Raw genomic sequence first — 26,770 nt, forward strand, 5'->3', positions numbered from 1 at the left:
TTAAGGAGGCTCAAGACATAGGAGTTAAATGAAAAACTTCCAAACTAGATCTTTTTATAGGCTTTGTTTCCGGGTTTTTTACTCATATACTCCTACTCTAGAGTTGATTTACAAGATACTCTTTGCTATGATGAATACTGCCTGTTGATGCTGGGCTTTTACAGAAAGTCAGCTTTTGGAGGTTAGACTTACTTTGTTAGGTTAGACTTCTAACTGTTATGTTCCATGAATTGCCATCACTCTAAATTAAATCAAAGACTAGAATGAACCTGAATCCTCTATCTCTGTTGGGTTTGTATTCATGTGTTCAGGTCAGGTTTGTTGAAAGGCTTCACGTCAATATTGTTGGGTTTTTTTCCCTGCAGTTGGTTCAGAATTGTACATACGGGTTACATATTTATAGCTGAATTCCAAATTATTCCATAAAATGGCTTTTCTCTAAGTATTCATACCATTCTGGGTGGGGTAAAAGGGTTAGTATACCTGCTTTTGGGTTTTGTCTTTACCCTAGCAAAGCTTAGGTATTTATTGTGTGGTACTTATGTTTGATTTTCAGGCTCTTACAGCACTACTTTCAGATGACAGCAAGTTTGGCTTCATTGTAATAGATGGTAGTGGTGCACTTTTTGGCACACTCCAAGGAAACACAAGAGAAGTCCTGCACAAGTTCACTGTGGATCTCCCAAAGAAACATGGTAACACAAGAAGAGAACACAAGCCCATTTCATCTGTGTCTAGCAATAAAGAAACAAATAGTACTGTTGACCCTTGAACAACATGGGAGTGAGGGGCACTGACCCCACACACACATAGCTTTTGTTGAAAATCGGCATATAACTTTTGACTACCCAAAAATTTTACTAATAAACTATTACTGGGAAGCCTTAGCATTAACATAAACCATTAACTAACACATTATATATGTTATATTATACTTTTTTTTTACTAAAGTAGGGAAAAATATTTCAAAACTCATATGGAAGAGAAAATATATTTACAGAACTAGATTGTATTTATTGAAAAAATCCATATATAAGTGAACCCACACAGTTTAATTCAAACCTTTATTATTTAAGGGTCAGCCTGTAGGGGCGCCTGACTGGCTCATTTGGTTTAGTTTGCAACTCTTGATCTCCAAGTTTTGAGTTCAAGCCCCACATTGGAGGTAGAGATTACTTTAATATATATTTTTTTAATAAATCCAGGTGATAGGAGAAACATCATGAAATGACTCATGACTCCTTGGTGCCTGTGGCTCCTTCTTTTGATAAGATAATTAAACATTTTAAGCGGGTAACTATTACCAGTTTATGCCAAACATTTAGTTAAGGAAATAATTTTTCTCTTTGTACTTTTGTTGGGTAATGGCATGATTGCTTAGTTTTTATTTAGCAAGTTATTTTGTGCTTTTTAATGATTGCCCTTTCTCCCCCCACTTTTTGTGTCAAAGGTAGAGGAGGTCAATCAGCCTTGCGTTTTGCTCGTTTAAGAATGGAAAAGCGACATAACTATGTTCGGAAAGTAGCTGAGACTGCTGTACAGCTGTTTATTTCTGGGGACAAAGTGAATGTGGCTGGTCTTGTTTTAGCAGGATCAGCAGACTTTAAAACTGAACTAAGTCAATCTGATATGTTTGATCAGGTAAGTGAGAAGTAGATGCTTTGTTAATTACATTGCTAGGCGGTAGTAAGTGCGTCTTTTGAGTACTGGAACACGTGCATCTCTTTGGGTTTTCAAATGATATATTTCGTGTTTCAAAACCTAGCTCTGAAAAACAAAGAAAAAAGAACCTAGCTCTAATTGGCAGAATTAAGGTGTTTATTAAGAAACACCATCACCACCACCACCACCACCCCCGGAACGCCTGGGTGTCTCAGTAGTTAAGCGTCTGCCTCTGGCGCAGATCGTGATTCCAGGGTCCTAGGATTGAGTCCCACATTGGGCTCCCCACTGGGAGCCTGCTTCTCCCTCTGCCTATGTCTCTGCCTCTCTTTCTCTGTCTCTCGTGAATAAATAAATAATAAAATCTTTTTAAAAAGAAAAAAAACATTCCCCCAGGGGTATCTGGGTGGCTTAGTCGGTTAAGCATCTGCCGTTAGCTCAGGTCATGATCCTGAGGTCCTGGGATCCAGCCCCACATCATGTTCCTGAGCAGGGAGTGAAGAAACATTCTCCTATACTTTTCTCGGTATTTTTTCTCTTTTAAAACCAGCCATTTTAGATAGAATCATTCTGGTCCTATGGCAGCTCCTAGTATAGTGGATAATTGGCCTCCAAATGAAGTATGATTTCAAAGAAACTAAGGGCTGATTTTTCTGATTTATTCGTAGAGGTAAATAAAGCATTAAAACTCTTAGCAATATGACAGAGCTGATTAGCTGACTTGATCCAGAAAGATCTTTGGTTTATGACATGGGCTGGGACATAATCACATTTCCAAGGTGCTCTACTGGAGAAGGAGCAGCATTATGATAGAAGTCTCAAGAAAAATGGTGGTGTACGCTACCAGCTTAGATGGCAGGAACAGTCTCCTTTTTCCTTACCAAGAAACTTAGTCTTAAAAAAAAAAAGAAAGAAAGAAACTTAGTCTTGTTGGTGATTAATGAGTTGGCCTCTTAAAGGTCTAAATGAGTATGTGAATAATTGGCTGGGGAAGTTTTATCCTCGACGGTGTTGCTCATGGAGATCTGCTCGTGAATAAACTGGGTTCTTACCCTATATTCTCCCTTTTCAGACTTCAGTGTTCACAGTGCTGAGCTTTGCATGCCATTAAGAAGAAGTGAGTGTTAGGCAGCCCCAGTGACCCAGCGATTTAGCGTCGTCTTCAGCCCAGGGTGTAATCCTAGAGACCTGGGATTGAGTCCCCACATCAGGCTCCCTGCATGGAGCCTGCTTCTCCCTCTGCCTATGTTTCTGCCTCTCTCTCTCTCTCATGAATAAGTAAATAAAATCTTTAAAAAAAAAAAATAGTGGATCTTGGTAAAAGAGTTTTGAAGTACTAATGATGCTGTTTGTTTTTGTTTGTTTTAATGTATACCTTTGTCAGAGGTTGCAATCAAAAGTTTTAAAATTAGTTGATATTTCCTATGGTGGCGAAAATGGATTCAACCAAGCTATTGAGTTATCTACTGAAGTCCTTTCCAACGTGAAATTCATTCAAGAGAAGAAATTAATAGGTATCAGTGAAATACAATTTATTTACTTCCTCTTTGAAATGTTTTTATCTGTATATTTGTGTGTACATGATTTTATGTATGTAACAAGATGGTGAAAAGGGAAAAGTTAGATTTAGCATTTGTATTAAAAACTTCTTCAGGGCAGCCCCGGTGGCTCAGTGGTTTAGTGCCTCCTTCAGCCTGGAGTGTGATCCTGGAGACTCGGGATCGAGTCCCACATCAGTCTCCCTGCATGGAGACTGCTTCTCCCTCTGCCTTTGTCTTTGTCTCTGTCTCTCTCTCACTCTGTCTCTCATGAATAAATAAAATCTTTAAAAAAAAAAAACAAACTTCTTCAGTGGAACCCATCTTTTTTAGTCATGGGTTCTAATAAAAGTGTTCACATTTCTACTATTTCTACCCTTTGGCAACAGGAACCAAACTTCAGTCTTATTTTGCAGATTATCCCTTGTAATAGAGTGGTAAATAGAGGCCCTTAATTAGAGATTAATCTGGCCATTATTTGGCCTCGTTTCTGATTTAACAGCACACATATTTTTCCAAACAGTTGTGTTTTTGGTCCAGCTTTTAACCTCTTGAATCAAATTCTAGAGTCTTGACTAGAGTAGTAATAATTTTTCACTGACTTTTGGCATATAACTCATTTTTTAAGGTTTTCTTCTCTCTCTCTCTCTCTCTCTCTCTCTCTCTCTTGGATTTTGAGCAAGAAAGTCTGTATCTACAAAGGAAACCTTAACATATGTACTTACCTCTCCCTAATCCCTCGTCCCTACAGGACGATACTTTGATGAAATCAGCCAGGACACGGGCAAGTACTGTTTTGGAGTTGAAGATACACTAAAGGCTTTAGAAATGGGAGCTGTAGAGATTCTAATAGTCTATGAAAATCTGGATATAATGAGATACGTTCTTCATTGCCAAGGCACAGAAGGTATGTGAATTAGAAAATAAAATAAGACTGCTATTTGTTAGTGACCTCTGTGTTCTGGAAACCTTGGGTGGCGATTTGGAAGAGGTGGCTTCATTTTTCATAAATTGTTTTGCTTGAAGTGATAAATGTCTGCTTAAGACTTAGGTTTCCTGAGAACAAGAATTATATCTTGAATGTCTTTGGTGTTTACTTATGGTAGGAGCAGCGTACCTGTTAACCATTCAGTGCATGTGGACTAATGTTTTGAAAAGAAGGTTTATGGGAGTTCAGAATCCCTTTCACCTAACCTGACGTATCTCATGAGACTTAGATCTGTTACTATATGAGAACCAGGTTAACACCTTTTTTTCCCCAATACTACAGAGGAGAAAATTCTCTATCTAACTCCAGAACAAGAGAAGGATAAATCTCATTTCACAGACAAAGAGGTATGTGGTTGTTTTCCTAGTTTGGTGATACATGCATGGAAACATAAATCCATGTTAGAGGGGCACCTGGGTGGCTCAGTGGTTGAGCATCTGCCTTTGGCTCAGGTCATGATCCTGGGGTCCTGGGTAGTTAAGCATTTTTTTTTAATATTTATTCATGAGAGACACAAAGACAGGCAGAGGGAGAAGCAGGCTTCCTGCAAGGAGCCCAATGTGGGACTCAATCCCAGAACCCCAGGATCATGCCCTGAACTGAATGCAGACTCCCAACTGCTGAGCCACCCAGGCGTCCCTAGTTAATGAGCATTCTCGTTCTTGAAGTAGTAGAGAGGAAGATTTGACTGACTAGTCAAATCTCTTTTGCACTGTGAATCTGCTGCTTTCTTCACTGACTTTATCAGCTCTTAGACTGAAACAGCTTCTATAGGTTTGGTCTAAATGCCATCACCATAGCTTAAAGTGTCGTCTGCCCAGCACAGATCCCTTTGGTGTAGTAGCTTCCTCAAATTGTCTTAAGGACTTTGTTTTTTACAAGGATATTCCCAAAGCAGTTCTGTTGTGTCTCTTCTGGGTTGTTAAACGAGTACTGCCTAGAGACACTTTACAACAGTCTGACTCTGAAACAACAGGAACTAGAAGCTGAAAAACTAAGTGTGTGTTGACATTTCATCACTAAACCAGAGACTTAGGAGGAATGTTATTGGAAATAGAACTGTCCTGGGCAGCCCCAGTGGCGCAGCGGTTTGGCGCCGCCTGCAGCCTGGGTTGTGATCCTGGAGACCCGGGATCGAATCCCACCCACATTGGGCTCCCTGCGTGGAGCCTGCTTCTCCCTCTGTGTCTCTGCCCCTCTCTCTCTGTGTCTATGAATAAAAAAATAAAATCTTTGGGCGGCCTGGGTGGCTCAGTGGTTTAAGCACCTGTCTTTGGCCCGGGGTGTGATCCTGAAGACCCAGGATCGAGTCCCACATCAGGCTCCCTGCATGGAGCCTGCTTCTCCCTCTGTCTGTGTCTCTGTCTCTCTCTCTGTGTGTCTATCATGAGTAAATAAAATCTTTAAAAAAATAAAAAATAAAAAATAAAATCTTTAAAAAAAAAAAAAGGAAAGAAAAAGAACTATCCTATCAGAAATATGTCACTAGAAACCAGAACTCATAGAGAGTTGTACACCCAATGAGAGGGAGAATGAGAATGATGGCAGATGGGGAAGCTAGGATCACTAAGTCTTGATACATCTTGATCCCATTTTTTCTGTATCTCATGGTCACCCTCGTAGACAGGACAAGAACATGAGCTGATTGAGAGCATGCCCCTGCTGGAGTGGTTTGCTAACAATTATAAAAAATTTGGAGCTACATTGGAAATTGTCACAGATAAGTCACAAGAAGGATCCCAGTTTGTGAAAGGATTTGGTGGAATTGGAGGTGAGTAGCAAGGAAGGAAGTTAAAGTCCAGGGTCTCAGGTCAAAGCTTTACTGTCTATCCCAAAATCTAGAGAGGAGGGGGGTCTGCATGCATGGTGGGTGCAGAGGGGCAGATGGAGAGACAAATTCTTCTCTGTGCCGAGTGTGGAGCCTGACATGGGGCGCAGTCCACCATCCTGAGATTACTACCCAACCTAAGCCGAAACCAAGGGTCAGGCATCCAGCTGACTGTGCCATGCAGGTGCCTTATGGTTGGGACTATTTTTTATTACCATCTCTGTTTCCTGTAATTCTACAAGGGAATTGGGCTTTCCTTATCGAAGCAAACCCTCCCCATGGCAAGAACACAGGTGATTTACTCTTTGATTTGCTTCCCCAGGTATCTTGCGGTACCGAGTAGATTTCCAGGGAATGGAATACCAAGGAGGAGATGATGAATTTTTTGACCTTGATGACTACTAGGTAGTCGACATGGGTCCGGCAAAATGTGCCTCACCCTCCAGCATCCAACCCAAGGAGCATACCCGTGGTGGAATCCAAACAGATCCCTGCCTTACAATTGGAACATTTCCAGAACTTAATCCATGAGCATTGGATATTGAAAAGAAAACCGAAACAAAACGAGACCCAACCCTACACTTTGGTTTGTCATGGTGTCAGCGCAGCAGCCTACAACTAAGTTCCTAAAATCCCACTTTGGACTAATTTAAAAAAGAATCCCAGTTTTTACTTTTACTCGATGGTGAAATTGGTTGCTCTTGTATTTTATGAAAAAAAATGATTTTTTTAACCTTCATACATAGAATCAAAAATACTTTAACTGCTGTAAACCTTCAAAAGTTAATAGAAATGAGATCATACTGGTTTGTTTCTTATTTTGATTGGAGAAAAATTAAATTGCTGCATTTCGCAGTGACCCATTTACATGGCATTCTCAGCTTAGACTGCATAAGAAGAAATACACGCGGTGAAATGTCGGAACCATTTCTCTCTTGGTCTCTGTTTAATGTTGAAAGGGTGAGCTAATAGGAGGCAATTTCAACTTCACTCCCTCACACTACTACTCCCCCTCCAGACTGCCAGTTTCAAGGATGCAAACTGCATTGCAAAGTCAAGCTGACACATGAAGCATTTGGGCCAAGTGCACTGTTTGCTTCCATCTGTTTTGCAGTTGCATTGACAAGGGTTCCCATAATCTTAGCCTACTAGAAACCAGTTTGGGATGGATATGATGGGGCTTCTGTGCTATTGCTGGGATTGGGAGAAATAAAACATGCAATTTAAGTGGACGCAAAGAAATTTAAAGAATATTTTATTTTGCTTGGGTCTGTCCTTGGTAAAAGGGAGGTGGTCGTGTTTTCCTTGTGTTGGATGGCATGAGATTATGTGAATGTTTTGATTTTTTTTTTTAAATGAACTGCAAGGTTTTTCACAGGAACGACTGACAAGACATGTATGACTGTGCATGTAATTATAAACCCCTGGCCTCCTGGTGGGGTTGGAGCATCTGTTTCAAATATGGGACTTACAAGCACCTCTCATATGAGAAATTATGGGAGGGGGGTGGTGGGGAGGGCAGGGGTGGGAAGGGATGGGACACAGCTTCTGGCACCAAGGACTTAACTATATGGTGGATCCAAAAGTGGGCCTGAAAACCTGAAGCTTATGCTTCATAGCTGGGGTCTAAGTGGGACTTGACCCCAGCTGGCATGCAAGGTCATGGCATGCCCGAGGTGGTGACAGTGAATAAAGTGTATAGGATGTGCCCAGTGGTAGCAATGGAAAAAAAGTATACCAAATGGACTTTGAAGGACCAAAGGTTTTAAAAGTCAATTGGTATCACTCCCACACTGATAGGGTAGTGGGGTGCATTTGGTTTTCAAATTGGGTACTTTTAACACTTTAGTGCCTGACTGCTGTTCTTCGCTGACTTGACTCAGTCACTCGTAGCTTTATTGGTCTGAACCAGCTCCTTGTTCCCAGGTTGCAGACCTGCCTATCGTTCCAATAATCCTGTTTCACTTGAATGAAGGGAGTATGTCTTAAATGTAAAGCTTCTGGTTCTCACACTGTACTCTGAGGTCCAAATGACTGTCTTTCAATGTATAACCTGATGTCTCAACCCCCCAGTGAGAAGAGTCAATTCTTTGGTGTTCACCAACGTGGGAGGCTTCACCGGAACAGGCTTTTGCTTTGGGCTCTGCTGTTTGTTTGCAGAACACCCAAGAGCGAGCAAACATGCTCTCTTCACAGCAGTACCTTAGGGTTTTGCCATTGTAAATGGGTCTAATGTGATATGACAAGACCAGAGAAATTGGATGTAAATTTACATTTTTGAATATGCTTGTTGTTTCACATGATACATTTAGGGTATGCAGCTCCTTTTGTAGTTTTTATTTTTACTATTTAAGTTTGGAAATGATGCCAAATTTTTGTATTTCTTTAATCAATGTGTTCTCTTTTGGTGATATATATTGCATTATATATTGATGTGTGTATCAATATATACTGATATGTATTACACTTACACATACAAACACATAAATAAGAGGGGGTGAAAACCGTAGCCTTTGCATTCTCTATAGCCTCTACAGAGAGATCCTAAGCAGCGAAATCTTGGTGTTGTGATGTACAGAAATGGAGAAGAGTATTAAACCATATTTAAGAATATACTTTGTGTGCTTGAGATTCTTTAGGATTGTTCCCTGGCGAGGTCTGAACCACAGAGTATGAGTGAGCTCTCCAAGGTGTGATTCTAGTTGTCTTTGTTGCATTTGCCTTTGGAAGGATATATGCAAAAGATTCCTGAGGTCATGATCCCAAAGTTAACATCAGAAGGTGAAGGTTCACGTTGCTGGGGTGAAACTAGTCTGTAGCTTCCTTGATTCCACATGTCCACCAAAGGGAAACCTGTCCCTTTTTTGAAAAGCTGTTTCAATTTACATTATCCCTGTAACTCAAGATTTCATGGAGGTAGATGGTGTGCCCATTTTATAAGTGATGAAACAGGCCAAAAAAGTTTAAGTAGCAGCCCTGCAGTGGTGAAGCAAAATTTACCCCAGGCCTAATTCCACAGTCGATCTTTTTCTACATCTAGTTACCTGTGGATGGTCCAGATGGAAGAGCAGAAATTAAGCCTCCTTGTTCTCCCTTACTTGGTATACTGGGTAGGAGAGTAATGACTTCATCCAAGAGCCAAGCCTTCCAGATTGGGTCAAGAGAAGAGAATTCATTTGCTTTTCCTAAAGAAAGGTGCTTAGAGCTATCTGGTGTTTTAGGGGGCCTGGTTTATTTTTTTACTTTTATTTTTTTTAATTATTTATTTATTTATGATAGTCACAGAGAGAGAGAGAGAGGCAGAGACACAGGCAGAGGGAGAAGCAGGCTCCATGCACCGGGAGCGCGACATGGGATTAGATCTCGGGTCTCCAGGATCGCGCCCTGGGCCAAAGGCAGGCGCTAAACCGCTGCGCCACCCAGGGATCCCAGGGGGCCTGGTTTAAAAAGGCAAGGTGTGATGCATACTTTGCTCTCCATATTTAAGGAAATGTATTTCACAAAATTGACCAGTAATGCTGCTTCAGCATATTTTTGCCCATTTCCTCACCCAATTTAGAGGAGAGCCTTGATGAAACACAGTCACCCTCTGAGAAGGGGAAGACATGCCAGTGCCTGGTGGAGGTATATAATTTTTCCTAATACATCCCTAGGTGCTGTTTGAAGTCAAAAGTTGGAAGGCAGCACAATGGTGCTGGCTATGTGGGCTGTTGTGTTTGCCTGTCTGGGACCGAAGCGCTTGCCATCTTTTGTTCTCTGGCTCCAGTTCTCATGTGGTGATGCTCTCAGACAAGCACACTGGATTCAGGGCTGAGTGCCAACGTGGAATTTAAGTCTCATGCCAGCTTCTCCCTTGTTGCCAATTTGAGTGAGCGCCTGCTGGGACTCCCACCTGCCAAGTCCCACCCTGGTTGAGACTCTGCCTCCAGGGACATAGGAAATGACCAGCCAAGGGGTAGAGAAGCACTGAATGCCAGAGTTTCCGAGGACATGGCTGAACAACAGGAACCAGAGGTGCATGTGTAAATACTTCACCTCCAGGGTTCTCTGATAATCGACGCTGAGCCCTGTCTGGGAATGCTGTTTCAGGTATAATCTGAAATTGCCTGGCAGGCTCTTTCTGGGGCTTACTAAGAGCCAGGTCAAAGAGTTCAGCTGTTAGGACAAACACCCTTGGTTCTGGCTCCATATGAGTTGGCCTTGTGATTTCAGGTAAGTTTCTATCCCTCAATTTCCGCGTCAGGGTAAGGAAGTCTGAACCTAAGAGCTTTTCCAGCCTTAATGCTATCAGGGTAGCATCATGGCAAGCAAGTCTGATGTCTGACTGGGGTAGAAATCTTGGCTCTGTTAGTAATACTTTGGCAACTTATTTTAATGCCTCTGAACAGCAATTTCCCTACCTGTAATAATGCCTACTCCATAAGGATTGTGAAGGATGAAATGCAGTGAGGCACGTGAAATGCATAGTTACAGTGCCTGGCATTTTGCAAGCAGTCAGATAAGAGCTGCTCTGAAGGTTCTGCCACTACCAACCTCGGTCCTCTGGCCGTAGCCAGGGTGTTTGCACTGGCAACCACGAGGTGGTGCTAGAGGTAAGGATACTGGCTGTGGAAGAACTGTTGTGGGGAGATTTTTGTCAAAACAGTTAAGAGGTGCCTGGGACAGCTTGCTTACCCTTAAAGTTTTGAGAAACAGAGGGGGCAAACTACTAAAGGATGGAGTGAACAAGGAGAATGCAGGAGTCTCAATCTGGACTTTGAGCTACCCATCTGTAAAGTAACTACAATCACCAACATTGGTTGAATAGTTGCCAGACACTAGAGCTCTTGTCACATGCATCATCTCATTGATCCTTAGAAAAAAGGATCCCTAGGTGGCTCAGTGGTTGAGCCCCTGCCTTCTGCCCAGGGCGTGATCCTAAAGTCCTGAGATCAAATCCCACATCAGACTCTCTGCATGGAGCCTTCTCCCCCCACCTGTGTCTCTCATGAATAAATAAAATCTTTTAAAAAAAAATCCTTAGAAAAACAATAAGATATTGTTTTATACCTGCCCATCCAAGTTCATAAGCTACTAAGTGACAAAATCTGGAACTCAAAGACAAGTCTTTTTGGTTCAAAGCCAACGTAAATGCAGGTCATTCCTCGCTCAAGAAGGGAGAGAACAGTTGCTGGTATTGCTAAGACGGGTGGATTGACCACCAACCCTTGTGCTTTCAGGGATAACCAACAGCTCAAAGTCATCGGGAAGGCACCCATCTAGCAATTCTATCCTTCCCCCAACACAGCCACAGTTGAGGATGGATAAAAGAGCTCCCTTGGACTCTACAAGATCCCTATAAGTGATTCAGCATCTTCAGAGAAGAATGTGCACACATAATGGAATTTCTCAGAGACCAGGGCATCTGCCCCTACTCTTAATATATCATCAGCAAGACAAAGGAACTGGAATGTGGACTATAGATAAAAAGTACTATATGAGTGTTAATCTCCTGAATTTGATAACTCTACTATAGTTATGTAAGAGAATATCCTTTTTCTTAGGAAATATACATTGAAGTATCAAGGGGTTTATAATAAGACCTATTCATTAAGGAAGATTTTGAAATTTCAAAAATGTAGAAGAAAAACAGCATTACTTAACTATCTTTAACAGTTTAGAATCATGAACATCCACTATACAATAGTGTGATAATGAGTATTTAGGTTTGAACTGGTTCACAAGGTATTTAAAACACAACTTTAGTTTAATTCTTCATTAAGTTTAGTTTTCACTCAGAGGTCATCATTTAGAAGTTAGTTCTGCTACAGGGTTTACAGCTCAGGAGAAATCCTTATAGAGTCAGCCAGTGGGGCTAAGGGACTGTGCCTGAGAGTTGGGCCCAGACTGGAAAGAAGAGAGGAGAGGCAGGGCCAAGAGAATAGCTGCTGTCACATGCTTCAGATTAAATGCTATGGGGCTGGGGGCACCTGACTGGATCAGTAAAGCATATAACTCTTGATCTCCGGGTTGAATTTGAGCCCCACATTAGCTGTATTCTCTACAGATTACTTAAAAAAATAAGATCCTAAAAAAATCATTTTGGGGTTGGTCTCATGCTGGATGGAGGAGATGAGGCTGTGTGAAGTACAGGGCTTCCTGGGGGCCCTTGGCCCCCAGCTGAATGGGCAACCCTGGGGATGATGGGAAGGAGGCAGCTACAGTCATATCCTTATACAGCTCTTCTGTTGCCCCATGCTTTCGCTTCTTAAGGAATCATAATTTTAGTACTTGAAGAGGACCTTGCTACTTCAATTCCTTCATCAGAAAAGAAAAGGGCAGCCCGGGTGGCTCAGCTGTTTAGCGCCGCCTTCAGCCCAGGGCGTGATCCTGGAGACCCAGGATCAAGTCCCACCTCGGGCTCCCTGCATGGAGCCTGCTTCTCCCTCTGCCTCTCTCTCATTCTGTGTGTGTGTGTGTGTGTCTCATGAATAAATTTTTTTAAGAATTAAAAAAAAAAGCTGAAGCCCAGAGAACATGACTTGTCATGCTTGTGCAGCAAATTAGCAAAGCCAACGTGGAACACCTGATGTTACAGCTCCAAAGTCTTTGCTCTTAACACATGGATGGTTTTGTTATTCTTCATCAAAACTCCATTCTCCCCCTTGTGAGAAAAGGGAGGATCAGAGAGTGAGTGGCTTGATGCCAAAGACAGAGCTGGGAGGGGAAACGTGGCCAACATCCAGGTGGGGTTATGAAAGCTGTTTTGAAGTCACTTCCCTGTGAGTCAGGGTTGGCTTGAGTGGGTAGATTAACTTGCTTCTCCAGCCCCCAGGGTTCCAAATTACCCCAATCTAGGTTTCCCTGTCAGACTTCCAGCTCTTCCACTCAGCTGGAGATACCATGGGCTCGGTCCCTTCTGCTCAGTTCTTCATCCCCACACAAAGGAAATCTAGAGGGCAAACCCATTTCCCAGCGAAGCCTGGACACCAGGAAAGGAGACTGTAAACTTCAGAGACTCTCCAAAGAATGGCAAGGACCTTCTAAGGTAAAGGCAAAAATGCAGGGATACTGTGCTACATAGGGGAAAGTAGATGGGAGCTTGCTTTAAGAAGGAAAAATCAGGACGTGATACAGTACAATCCACTCCATGTTACATGGCTTGGACAGCCATGTACATTCTCAGCCTAGGCTCTCCAAGGAGTAGGATGGACCAACCACCTCATAACACAATCCCCACTGAAAGGCCTCCAGAAGAGGATTCTATCAATAATAGTTCAGAATGTCATCCAGAGAAGAATTGCTGCGTGCAGTTCCCTTAGACAAAGCTGCATTCCTGTGCTAGGGCTAGAGGCCCTCCCTTGCACTCCTGTCAAATTGACTCTGAAGAGAGGTGGCATGGAAAGGGCTCTGCCTACTACCTAGGCAGCTGAGGAAAGGCCCTTTGAAACTCAGTGTCCTCAGCTTTCTCTTTCCTCAGCTCACTGCCACCCCAACTCCTTAAATTAGACTTGGGTTAACCCAGTTTTTATTCTTTCATTCAAGATTTACAGGCATTTCTTGTGTGCTGGGCCTGTGCAAGATGCTGGGATACAGTGGTGAACAACAGGCACTAATTATCCCTGCTCTTTAGCAGCAAAGGCAGTTAGCAAAGAATGACAGGAGTGTCAGAGAAGGGATGGGCAGGGTAGCTCCCACTTCATCTGGGAGTGCCTGACCTGCCTGCTAAGCAGGGGTGGGCAGCATGGAGAGAGAAATAGATAAGAAGGTTGGAGAGGGAGAGGAGTTGGTCCTGTCTTGACCCAAAGACCAGGATGCCACTTAGATTTCAGGACACTGATTTCTTCACCCTGCTATCATTTTTGTTATTTGCAGTTTTATTGAGGTATAATTTACAAACCATACAATTTTTACCCACTGTAAATATAGTTCAGTGATTCTTTGGAATAACGTTGTACAGTTGTATAAATAACACAATCCAGGGCAGCCCGGGCGGCTCCATGGTTTAGCGCCGCCTTCAGCCCAGGACATGATCCTGGAGTCCCAGGATGGAACCCCACGTCGGGCTCCCTGCATGGAGCCTGCTTCTCCCTCTGCCTGTGTCTCTGCCTCTGTGTGTGTGTGTGTGTGTGTGTCTCATGAATAAATAAAATCTTAAAAAAAAAAACACACACACAATCCAGTGTCATCACTGCAAGAGGCCTTTTGTACCCTTCTGCAGTCAATCCTGCTCCCACTCCCAGCCCTAGCCAACCACTGATCTGTCTCCCTAGTTTGCCTTTGCTAGAAACTCTGTATTCCTGGACTAGTACAATAGGTAATCTTTTACATAATCACACTTCTTTGATTTAGCTCCTTTCATTTTAGATGAACTTTTCAGATACATTCATGTTGTTGCATGTTTGTTTCTTTGTATTTTTGAGAAGTGTGATACATTAAGAAATATATATTTGCTCTTTGTCCCCAGCTCCTGGCACAGGCTCCTAAAACCCTTGGAATAGGGACTCTTCGGTGTCTCAGCCGTTGAGCATCTGCCTTTGACTCAGGGCATGATCCTGGAGTCCCAGGATGGAGTCCACATCGGGCTCCCTGAGAGGAACCTGCTTCTCCCTCTGCCTGTGTCTCTGCCTCTCTCTCTCTCTCTCTCTCTCTCTCTCTCTCTCTCTGCTTCTCTCTGTGTCTCTCATGAATAAATAAATCTTTAAAAAAATAAAAATAAAAATAAAACCCTTGGAATCTCCACAGTGATAAGAGTACATTTCATATGCTAATGAGATGACTGGTGGCTTCGGATGGAGCCAGGTTGCCAGAAAGGCCTAATCAGGCCCTGGAACACTCAGCCCCACTTAGAGGAGGGGAGAAAGGCTGGAGGTTAAGTTAATTACCGATGGCCAATGATTTAACCAATAATGTCTGCATAGTGGTGCTTCCATTAAAAGCCCTAAATTAAAAAAAAAAAAAATAAAAATAAAAAAAAAATAAAAGCCCTAAATTATGGGGTTCAGAGAGCTTCCAGGTTAGTGAATACACTGAGGCACTGGCAGGGCTCCTTTTAATTCCATATGGATTTGTGGATCAATTTTTCCATTTCTGCAGAAAAGATCACTAGAACTTTGATACAGACTGCACTGAATCTGTAGGTTATTTTGGGTAGTATTGCTATATTAAAGATATTAAGTCTTCCAATCCACAATACGGTATGTCTTTATTTAGGTCTTTAGTTTCCTTCAACTGTGTACAAATCTTTCACTTTCTTGGTTAAGTTTATTCCTAGGTATTTTATTCTTTTGAATGCTACTATAAATAGAATTGTTTTCTTAATCTCTTTTTTGGATTGTTCATTGCTTGTGTCATTCTGGTTTTCATTTGCATTTTCCTACTGACTAATGATGTTGAGCATCTTTTCATGTGCTTATTAGCCATTCATGTAGCTCTTTGGCAGAATGTAATCTTTCACTTTTTTTTTCTCCAGACCTGTTTATCCTAATGTTTCATTTTAACTGAAAACCAGTTGACTCTCAATGTTACATTAGCTTCAGATGTACAACACAGCAATTCCACAACTCCATAATTATACATGCTCACCATAAGCTAGGTATCATCCTAACCTTTCTTTCTTTTTTCTTAAGAGAGAAAGGGATGGAAAAAGGAGAGAAAGAATCTTAAGCAGGCTCCATGCCCAGCACTGAGCCTGACACAGGGCTCAATCTCACAACCCTGAAATTAAGACCAGAGTTCGGATCCCTGGGTGGCGCAGCGGTTTGGCGCCTGCCTTTGGCCCAGGGCTCAATCCTGGGGACCCGGGATCGAGTCCCACGTCGGGCTCCCGGTGCATGGAGCCTGCTTCTCCCTCTGCCTGTGTCTCTGCTTCTCTCTCTCTGTGTGTGTGTGACTATCATCAATTAAAAAAAAATTAAAAAATTAAAAAAATTAAAAAAAAAAAAGACCAGAGTTGAAATCAAGAGTTGGACACTTAACTGACTGAGTCACCCAGGGGCCCCTAATCTTCCATTATTAAATCTCCAACTCTGCATTTCCATTAATGGAGACAGGAAGAAGCCCTTTGTCTCTCAGTTACCTTTCTTCCCATTCTTCCCCTTCTCTTTATTTTCCAAAAAGTACTTAACAGGTAGGGAAGCAACACAGGTCAGGGACTGGAACCAGATGACTATGTCTCACTCTGGCACTTACTAACTACATGAGCTTGGAAATAATTTTACTTAACCTTACTTAACTTCTCTTTCACTTTCTTCAAGTTTAACACAGGGCATTTTGTTAAATAAACTGTTTATTCCATTTGTTACATAAAGTAAGTGTCTACCACAACCAAACATTATCCTAGACCCTAAATTATAGTCAGGAGCAAAAGATACACAATTGCCATCCCAGGCTAGTGGATCACTCCAATGAATGTGAAATTCCTATTATGATGAACACCTGAGAGAGGACCACACATTGACAGACTGCTGCACAGGACTCTGACCTGGCCAGAGAGCCCAGAGAAAGCTTTTATAAAAACAATAATGCTTGAACTGAGCACAAAGGTGTTAACTAGGCAAAGAGGAGAAGGAGCATCCCAACACTTGGGAGGTGGGGAGAGTACAATTGAGGAGGTAGGTGAAGAGCAGTGTGGAAGAAGCTCAGAGAATGAAGGAGAGGTGCAAAAGAAGATGAAACTAGAAGAAAAGCCAGCAAGTGAGAACAGGCTAAGTTTCAACACCTTGCTGAGAACTTGAAATTTTATTCTGAATATTATGAAAAGCCATTCAGGTGTGTTAGGCAGGAGGATGACGATTTAGATTTTTGAAATTTGTTTCACATTTGAGAAGAGAGGGTGGGGCTCAGTCCTGAAACACTTAACATCCAAGTAGAACACTGTTCATCAAGACATATAAGCCATGAAAGAGAGGGCTTCAAGAAGAGATGATCACGTACAGGTCAAATGCTGCTGAAAATTACTGAAGTAAGATGAGGACTAAAAAAAAAATATATATATATATATATATACTGGATTCAGAAACAAGAGGTCCCTGGTAACATCTGAGGAGCCCCCAAACACCACTGCTCAGCCTCCAGAGCCTGTCTGCTATCTCCAGCCCCCATGGCTGCTGCCTCAGGACTTCCCTTCTGGCAGATCAGAGCAGGTCTTTGTCACTAAGTTTCTTAGAAGAATTCCTTGGCAGCTCTCCTGGCTGGCTGCACTAGCTGTGTCATGGGGCAAGGCCAGTTCAACCATGCCTGCCCACCTCATCTAACAATCTCATCCATCAGCTGTCTGGAAGCCAGATGTACCTACTGGGTGCCAGCATAAAGGCAGCCACTTACCACGGTTAAGCACTACTCTTTTTTTTTTTTTTTTTTTAATTTTTATTTATTTATGATAGCCACAGAGAGAGAGAGAGAGGCAGAGACACAGGCAGAGGGAGAAGCAGGCCCCATGCACCGGAAGCCTGACGTGGGACTCGATCCCGGGTGTCCAGGATCGCGCCCTGGGCCAAAGGCAGGCGCCAAACCGCTGCGCCACCCAGGGATCCCCAAGCACTACTCTTAAGTTAGACACCAGTTCCTATCACAGCTCTCCCACCTACCAAGATCTTGGTGAAAGCATGTATTAAGTACTCCACAAACGGTATTGGCTATCATAGATTCATTTTCATTCATTCACATTCATCCAACAATTGTTTATGATGCCAATATTAGCTATCATAGATTCATTTTCATTCATTCACATTCATCCAACAATTGTTATGATATTATGACTATCGTAGTCAACAAGACAGACACCGTCCATGTCAACAAGGAGTACCCAAACTAGTGAGAGACCTAGTCAAGTAAAACTCCGATGCTTTGATGAGAACACAGGACACTGAGAGAAGGATTGGGTGGTCGGGGGAATAAAAAGCACATCCAACCCAGTTTTGGTAAGGGAGGGTTTGGTTTTTCTTTTGGCAAGATCACTTGTTACAGTATGAAGGGGGGCAGGGGGAAGTTTAGTTCCTGTCCTTTTTTTTTTTTTTTTAAGATTTTATTTATTCATGAGAGACACACAGAGAGGGAGAAGCAGGCTCCACACAGGGAGCCCGATGTGGGATTCCAAGATCACACCCTGGGCCGAGGGCAGGCACTAAACCACTGAGCCACCCAGGTGACCCTGTTCCTGCCCTTCAAGATAATACAACTTGGCTGAGAAAACAAGCAGAGAAAAACAATGAGAACAAAAATGCACAAAAATACCAGGCAACCATCATATTGCATGTCACGCTGGCTTTTTCTGCAAAAAGTCTCAGCTTATCAATTCTCAAATTCCAAATATTCACCTTAGAAAGGCTGAAAAGCCAGGCCCTAGAGCCACAGTAGTAACCTACCTCTCTCAAACAAAGCAGGGAGCAACCCAGGACCCCCACTGCTTTTATAGGGCTTTCTGAGGCTCCACGCCTTTTCACCCAGAATAGAACACAAGGCCTGCCCAGCAGAGGCCTGGGGTTCCTGCAAATTCTGTAGCTGGAGAGGCGGCTGCTGGAGCTCCCTGGCTTCTCTCAGGCCTTCCCCCACGGCTAGGCTCAGCTATAAATAGCTTGCTGGTTTCCAGCAGGGGATCTCCCAGTCCTGCAAGGAGCAAGCACCGCCTTCTCACCCTGGGCTGCCCTCAGCTTGGAGCAGAAGGGGGGTGGTGGCTGGCAGGGGGAAGGAGATGAGGGGAGGGCAGGAACCAGTACCACAGAGAAGCTGGCCTCTGGACTACATTACCCATAATCCTAGACAACAGCTCGGAAGAGGAGGCTGTGGGGGCCTGCAGCCTTACATGGGAAAACAAGGCCAGAGGCATCTAAGGCCCTGGGTATGCAGCCCAGGCCCTGAAACCCAGTTTTTTTCCATCAAAATCTAACCTCTAAACCCTCAGTCCTGGACCTTGGAAATCATCTCTTCTCCCTGCATCCAGTACACAGGCACAGCCTACCTGGAGTCAGGGAGACCAACAAAGCTCATTATCTGTTTAGCCTTACTCAGAGAGACAGAGAGAGGGAGAGGGGAAGAGAGAGAGAGTGCAGGCACGTGTGTGTGCGCGCGTGCATGTGCCTGCACTCATGTGCTTGTATACACACGTGCATAACCAAAAAACTGGAAGCCTGTGAGGGATCAAGGCCAAAAGCTGCTTGGCACTAGAAGCCCTTTCCTGGGCATATTCTGTGACTCAGTTCAACCTCTGAGCTTTTCTTTCCCTGCCTCACCCGAGGCAGAACAATCAGGGGCTCACCGGTTGGTCCAGCAGACAGCCTGTATGCTGAGGTGTTGCACTCCTGGAAGAGCTGGGGGGTGGGGGTTCGGGAGTTGCTGGTGGTTTGGTCTGCTGAGGTCTGGTCCCTCTCTCTGACCTTTGCTCATCTCCAGGCAGATAGATCAGGGTAACCACATGGCTGGGCCAGGTTTAAGTCCCTGGAAGTGCTGCAGGGAGGGCCTGTTAGGACTTGCCGGTTCCTGCAGTAGATAAACCAGAGTTGTCAGGCTGAGCGAAGGAGGCCATTCCAGGCAGTGGGGCACTCGGTGTGCACTGCTCCAGACGTCAGCCCCACTGCAGATGTACACCTCCCCCGGCTCTGGCTCCCCCCACACCACCCCTCCAGCCTTCCCTGCAGAGTCACAGTATTTGTGTAGAGTTCTGGGGCTCACAAAATTCCACACCACAGGGAGCACAGCGTGTTAAGGGCCAGAACGACAGTCAAAGGCCCCTGTCCGTGATGACACGGCACTGGGGTCTAAAATGGGGTCCTTTCCCTTTTTCGTCTCACCCAGATAGAATTCTCACGGAGCTAGGCACCAGGAACGCAAAAAGGAGTTGGCTCAAACAGCTGCCTCAACAAACAGACGGCGTACGATACCGCGTTATTACGCACAACACGCCTAGGAGCTGGGGGCGGGGAGGATCTCCAGATGGCCACAGGTCCCAACCAAGTCAAGGATGAGAGTGGTGTGGGAAGGGCATTCCAGGCGGGGCCGACAGCTCCAGGAAAGGCAGAAAGGCGCAAAAACAGCACGGAGGGACGAGAGGACAAATAGCAAACACCCGTTTGCAACAGCAAAGGGGAGCCCCGCGGGAGGGGCAGGGCAGGCCGACCCGGCGGGTTGCGGGCCCGGGCTTCGGGCCCCGGGTCGGAGCCGCGGGGGGTTCTCAGCGAGGTGTGCCTGCCGTGCGCAGAAGTGCGGCCGAACCGGCGGGGGCGACGGGGCCTCGGCCTGCGGGGGAGGAAGGACGGCCCGCGGCCTGCGTGCGGGCTCCCGGCCTGCCGGTCCGCATTTACCTCAGCCAGGCGCGTTCCCAGCGCCGCCGGCCGCCCCCTCCTTGGCAGCGGGTCCCCGGCCGCCGGCTCCCGCCCACAGCCGCCCGCGGGCCGCCGGCCAGACGTGCCGGGAAGGAAGCGCCTTGTATGGGCCTCGGGCAGGGAGGAAGCGCCTCGTAGGGCCGGGGAGGAAGCGCCAAATATGGCGCGGGGCGGGGCGGGGCCGGAGGGGCGGGGCCGGAGGGCGGGGCCGGAGGGCGGGGCGGGGCCCGAGGGCAGTCGGCCGGGAATGGAGGCGGCTTCCGGCGCCGCGCCGCGCCGCGCCGCGCCTCCCCCCCGCCCCCCGCGCCGGCCTGCAGGCCTCTCCCCCGCCGCCCCAGCGGTCCCCGCCGCCCCAGCGGTCCCCGCCGCCTCCGCCCCTCCTCCGCCCCCGTCCTCCACCCCTCCTCGGGCGGCTGCAGGGCACAGGAATGGGGCCGGGGGGGGGGCGCCGCGGCTGGACGCCCAGACCCGCCGGGACGCCTGGCCGAGCTCGGTGGGATCCCCGGCTCCGCCCGGCACCCGCGCTGCGACCTTGGGGAAAGCAGCTCCGTCTCCGAACCCGATTCGTCTTCCGAGGGTCGAGCGGATAAAATGAGAGGATGTCCGTCCACCGCCTCCTGCGGGGAGCACGGCCCTCGGCGGCGACCCTATCACCCCAACAATTGAAGGGGGCGGCTTTTCCAGTCACCTGCTGTGTCCCTTAAGCTTCTCCCCAGCCAGCTCCTGGGGACCTGGATGAAGGGCTGTATGGGAGGGGACGGCTTCAGAAAAGATCTTTCTAGAAGAAAATAGGGCAACTTTAAGGTCTAGTTTTCCCTTCGAGTCTGTGAGGGTCACATAGAGAGGGTTCCAGTCCCTTACTAACTGCTTGATGCTGCAAAGATACTTACCTTCCCTGAATCTTAATTTCTTCACAGGTAGAATGGAGATAATCCTGATTTGCGGGCACCTGGGGGCTCCTTGGTTGAGCAGCTGCCTTCAGCTCAGGGCGTGACCCCCGGGGCCCGGATAAGCCCCACATCGCGCTCCCCTGCAGGGAGCCTGCTTCTCCCTCTGCCTGTGTCTCTGCCTCCCTTTGTGTCTCTCATGAATAAATAAATAAAATATTAAAAAATAATAATTCCTGGTTTGCAAGGTTGTAGTGATGATCAAATGAAATGGAGTCTGTGTGCACATATGCTCCATATGAGTTCCTCAGGTCCCTGTGCACTTTCTAACAGGCGGGGGGGAGAAGACATGAAGGGCTTGAGGAGTTGGCCATTCTTCTGCCCCTTCTTTAGCATCTCTGGAGCTTTATTGCCAAGGTTTGAACCTTTATCTGAGGAGTGGGGCGGGGGGGGGGGCGGCTAATGCTCCCCTTTCTCCGTTCAGCCACCATCCAAATGACCTGTCCTCCCTGCTGCTGTTCTTCTCTACCTGCCCCAGAGCATAGGTGACCCCAACCATCCTGCAAGGGCAAAAAGAACTAATTGGAAGTTGAGGTTCCCCTTGCAGCCAGAATCTGGTATCTAGGACAGCATCCCCTCCCATGCCTGCTGGCAGTACCACACCCACACATTTCAACAAGAGGTGGGTATCAATCTCAGAAATCCATTTCCCAATCCTCCCTTATTGGCCCTGCCCTGCCCTGTCGGTTCCACCTGTCCTGGAGTCCCACTTACATCTAACCTGAATCTTCCTGCCTCTCCGTCCAAGCCCCATCCCGCAGAGCTGCACTTAGCCGCCCCCAAGATGTTGGAGGCAAGTTTGTGGACATGCACAATAGATGTGTGTCACCCACGGCCTTGTTTCCTTTCATCCGAGTTGGGCAAGGAGGCTGTCGTTGGCATGGTAACCTTTCCTATAAAAGTTGCAGCCCTCAAGCATGTCTTTCAGTTCCAGCAGGGACACAGCTCCTTCCCTGCGCTGTAGATCATGGGGTGACACGTAGCTGTGTCATTATGGCCTCCCCCAGAATGGGAACATGGTGCCAGTGGCACAAAAGGAGGTCCGGTTCGTGGAGGGCAGCAAAGGGCTTCAGGGAGACACTGATCAGATCTCCAAGGAACAGGTTCCTTCTGCCTTACGCGTTGATCCTTCATGGCCCAGAGAAACCAGTTCTGAGGCCCAGAATATGTAGGGAGCCTCTCCAGATCTTGTGGTGAATGATAAACATGTCTTTACTAAAATGAGGCACCCGACAAATGGCATGACGCCCAATGCTTAATTCTGTAGAATAAGCTGATAAATCATAAAGCCTCCAGAATCCAGTGACTTCCTCTCTCCTCAGTCCCTCTGTGGAACACATGAATATTTATTAATCATCTCCTGTGCTGCCGTTTCCCATACATTATTTCAACTAATTCTTCCCACAGTCCCTATGGGAGACGTATCAGGACACTCATTTTACAAATGGGAGGGATGCCTGGGTGGCTCAGCAATTGAATGTCTGCCTTCTGCTTAGGGCATGATCCCGGAGTCCCGGATCGAGTCCCATATCTGGCTCCCCACAGGGAGCCTGCTTCTACCTCTGCCTGTGTCTCTGATTCTTTCTCTGTGTTTCTCGTGAATGAATAAATAAAATCTTTTTTAAAAAATGGGAAAACAGAAACTTGGGCAAAGATCTTATGAGATGTGACCCAAAATCACAGGGTTGTGGAGCGGTGGCATCGGAACTCGAACCCAGGTCTTCAGATTCCCAATCTCACACCCTTTATCCTAGGTTTTGTGTTCCTTTGTACTTGCTACCTTGCTACCGAGGAAGCAATCCTTCCCTCTAGGTGCCAAGCCGCTGCTCTTGTAGCAGGTCCTCGGGAACAGAATGGGCACTGGCATCAGCCACTACGGCCGCGGGGTCCCGTGTGTCTCTGTGTGGCCAGGCCGGCAGCAGCCACAGCAGCGTCCTCAAATCAGGGCCCCCCCCCCCCCCCCCCCCCCCCGCTAGCTGCCAGCTGCCGCCTCTCCGTTATGGAGTTCCCCCCGGCAGAGGGCAAGCTGAGGGAAGGTGGTTCCCAGCTGCCAGCTTCGTCTAGGCAGGATTGCGTTAGAGCCAGCCCGGCTTCCCTCAGTCCCTCCAGAGTGAGCACGCTCAGCTCCCCCGCAAAAAGGAGGGGGAGACAGACACCAAGGAAAAGAGGAAACTTCCATTTCTATCCCTGGTTGGAGGCTGGGAAGCACTTGGCTTCAAGCTGTCACTCATCTTGTAGGTGGGGAAGATGAAGACTGATCGTCTTGAGATTTTCGAAGTCTCTAAAATGAACCCTTTGGCATGAGCTTCGCCCTGGAGAGACATTAGTAGGAAAGCCCTGGATTTGACTGTGATGGGAGGGAGGAGAGGCAGGTCTCAGGCAAGAGACAGACTCCTGGATCATTTTTCTTTCTGCAGGTCTTCTGCCCAGAAAAATATGAGAAGAGTCCTGGCAACTGGAAGAGGAAGAGGAAGAAATGGGAAAGAAGGGCACTAGTAGGTATTGACCTCAAGCAGACCAAAGGAACGATTAAGAGTATTAACAGTTAATATTTATGTATAAATATTGTGTCAACCTGCTTCATTTGTTATCTTATTGAATCAATTCCCTCAGGTAGGTCCTACTGTTATCCCAGTTTTAGAGATAAGGAAACCGAAGTTTGGGATGCCTGAGTGGCTCAGCAGTTGAGTGTCTGCCTTTGGCTCAGGGTGTGATCCTGGGGTCCTGGGAACGAGTCCTACATCGGGCTTCCTGCAGAGAGCCTGCTTCTCCCTCTGCCTGAGTCTCTGCCTTTCTCTGTGTGTCTCTCATGAATAAATAAATAACATCTTTTTTTTAATGTTTTTTAATAAAAAAAAAAAGAAACTGAAATTTGTGGACTCCCCAATAACAAGAGCTCCCAATTGATGGGAGTCGGCCAGGCACTCTGTAGACATTATTTCATATAATCCTCACCACCAACCAATGAGATGAGACCTTTTTTTTTTAAGATTTTATTCATTTATTCATGAGAGACAGGGAGAGAGACAGAGACAGAGACAGAGACAGAGAGGCAGAGACACAGGCAGAGGGAGAAGCAGGCTCCTCCATGGAGGGAGCCTGATGTGGGACCCGATCCCAGGACGCCAGGATCACATCCTAAGCCGAAGGCAGATGCTTAACCACTGAGCCACCCAGGCGTCCCAAGAAATGGGACCATTATGCCCATTTTCTACAGGTGAAAACTGAGGCTCATAGAAGTAGGAGACTTGTCTGTAATCAATAAGTAATGTAAGTGGTGGAGTGAAGGCTGAAAATTTGACTGTGTGACTCTAAATCATCTGGGCCTTACTACTTGTCCGTGCTGCCACCATGGTTTCTCCATGGATTCTGGGGCTCCTGCTCACACAGGCTGAGACCACAAAAGTCTGCCCATACCTACATTTCTTTTTTTCTTTTTTAAATATCTTATTTATTTATTCATGAAAGGCAGACAGAGAGGCAGAGACACAGGCAGAGGGAGAAGCAGGCTCCATGCAGGGAGCCCGATGTGGGACTCAATCCTGGAGCTCCAGGATCAGGTCCTGGGCCTAAGGCGGCGCTAAACTGTTGAGCCACCCAGGGATTCCCCATATCTACATTTCTATAGTGCTTGCCACACAAGCGAGAACCTGGCTGGGAGTGTTCACTTGATTAGTTCAGACTTGCTACCAGAATGAATATTTCTAGGGTCTACACAGATGGACCTGGGTCACATGGGCCCTGCAACTAGGGGCTCTGGTCAAATCCAATCCAATTCCCCAGACAAAAGGAAACATGGAGAGGGGTTCACCACCTGTCCCCCCAACCCCAAGACTTGACATTTCCCTAAGAGATGCAAAAATGTCTAAACCCAAGAGCCCTCAGGAGGTCTCCTTAATGTCTGAGGGAGGTGCTTGTTGGAGAAAAGGCTGCAAAACCTAGCACCTCAATCAGGGCGACCACAGAGTGGCAGCCTCTCCAGCTGGGGGGGGGGGGGGGGGGGGGGACTCCCAGTGGTCTCTCCCAGAAGACCCTCTGCTGGATACAGGAGCAGACTCTGGTGCTCCCATCCCTGCTGCAGGCTGCAGGGCTGTGGGGGTGGGAAACAGTTTGAACCCTGAGTCAGAGGGAAGGTTCCACTTCACTTTTCCTGAAATAAGCACGTCAAGGACCCAGCAGTCAGTCAATCTAGAGAGAAACGGGAACTGGAAAGTGAGAGTGATAGTGCTCCTTTCTTTCTTTCCCTACCATCTTTTTTTATGCTTAAAAACATTTTATCTATGCAATTTCTACTCCATTTGTGTATTTTTATGCATGTTTTTTTGCAGAAAATACATGTGATGATAAGATTTATTAGTGTGAATGTTCATTTTTCTTTCTCCCTTTATCTATCCATCAAAAGTTTTCCAGCTTGGAATCCAATTCCACTTTCAAGCTTAGAGTTTGGTCTTTGCCAGCCCAGTTCCTGGATCTTTTTAAATGCAGAATCAGAAATGCTGAGGAAGGGGGAAGGGGCTCAGCTGGTTAGAGAGAGAGAAGGAGGTGTATAGAGCCTGAGAGGCTGGGAGGGGAAAAAACTTGGGCAGAGAAGCAAAATTGATAATACAGAAACATATAATAAAGAAACAAAGAAGGAGAAGGGAAGGAGATGAGTTAGAAAAGGAAAAGTAGGGATCCCTGGGTGGCGCAGCGGTTTGGCGCCTGTCTTTGGCCCGGGGCGCGATCCTGGAGACTCGGGATCGAATCCCATGTCGGGCTCCCGGTGCATGGAGCTGCTAGCCTGCTTCTCCCTCTGCCTGTGTCTCTGCCTCTCTCTCTCTCTCTCTCTCTCTCTCTCTCTCTCTCTCTGACTGTCATAAGTAAATAAAAGAAAAAAAATTAAAGAAAAGGAAAAGTAGGAGGAATTTTATGAAGTATCAGTATGGGGCATTAAATGGATCCCCTGTACAGTTTGGCGCCTGCCTTTGGCCCAGGGCGCGATCCTGGAGACCCGGGATCGAGTCCCACGTCGGGCTCCCGGTACATGGAGCCTGCTTCTCCCTCTGCCTGTGTCTCTGCCTTGCCTCTCTCTATGTCTGTGTGTGACTATCATAAATAAATAAAAATTTAAAAAATAAAAAAAATAAATGGATCCCCTGTAATTCCTCAAGTAGGGATTGGAATACAATTTTTGTTTTGTGGCTCCAGGATTATAATTCTTTATTTGTAACTCCACCTAGAGCCTTGACCATGTAAGGACCCAGAATTTATTAGGGCTCCATACAGGAAAGTACAAAATATCATTCTTTGATAAAATAAAAAGTAGCAAGTATTTATCCTCCCCCCCTCCTTTTTTAAACAAGTATCATTTTTTTAAATTAGGTAAACTCTACCCCCAACGTGAGGCTCGAACTCATATTACCTGGAGATCAAGAGTCACGTGCTCTACTGACAGCCAACCAAGCACCCCTTAACAAATGTGATTTAGTCTAAATTTTTTGTTAGATTCTGGCTAATAGGGCAGCCCGGGT

At 45.9% G+C, this 26,770-nt stretch overlaps 1 protein-coding gene across 1 annotated transcript in view; it reads left to right on the plus strand.

Annotated features, from left to right (window-relative positions):
- Positions 1–8,629, plus strand: part of ETF1 (eukaryotic translation termination factor 1) — a 32,710-nt gene extending 24,081 nt beyond the window's left edge. The window contains exons 5-11 of the mRNA XM_055302772.1: positions 557–695; positions 1,451–1,641; positions 3,047–3,176; positions 3,952–4,107; positions 4,471–4,535; positions 5,812–5,959; positions 6,339–8,629. Of these exons, the coding sequence (XP_055158747.1) occupies positions 557–695; positions 1,451–1,641; positions 3,047–3,176; positions 3,952–4,107; positions 4,471–4,535; positions 5,812–5,959; positions 6,339–6,421 (912 nt within the window). The 3' untranslated portion in view covers positions 6,422–8,629. The remainder of the gene's footprint in view (positions 1–556; positions 696–1,450; positions 1,642–3,046; positions 3,177–3,951; positions 4,108–4,470; positions 4,536–5,811; positions 5,960–6,338) is intronic.
- The last annotated feature ends 18,141 nt before the right edge of the window (positions 8,630–26,770 follow it).

Source organism: Nyctereutes procyonoides, unplaced genomic scaffold (genome assembly GCF_905146905.1).
Source record: "Nyctereutes procyonoides isolate TBG_1078 unplaced genomic scaffold, NYPRO_anot_genome, whole genome shotgun sequence".
Taxonomy (NCBI): domain Eukaryota; kingdom Metazoa; phylum Chordata; class Mammalia; order Carnivora; family Canidae; genus Nyctereutes; species Nyctereutes procyonoides.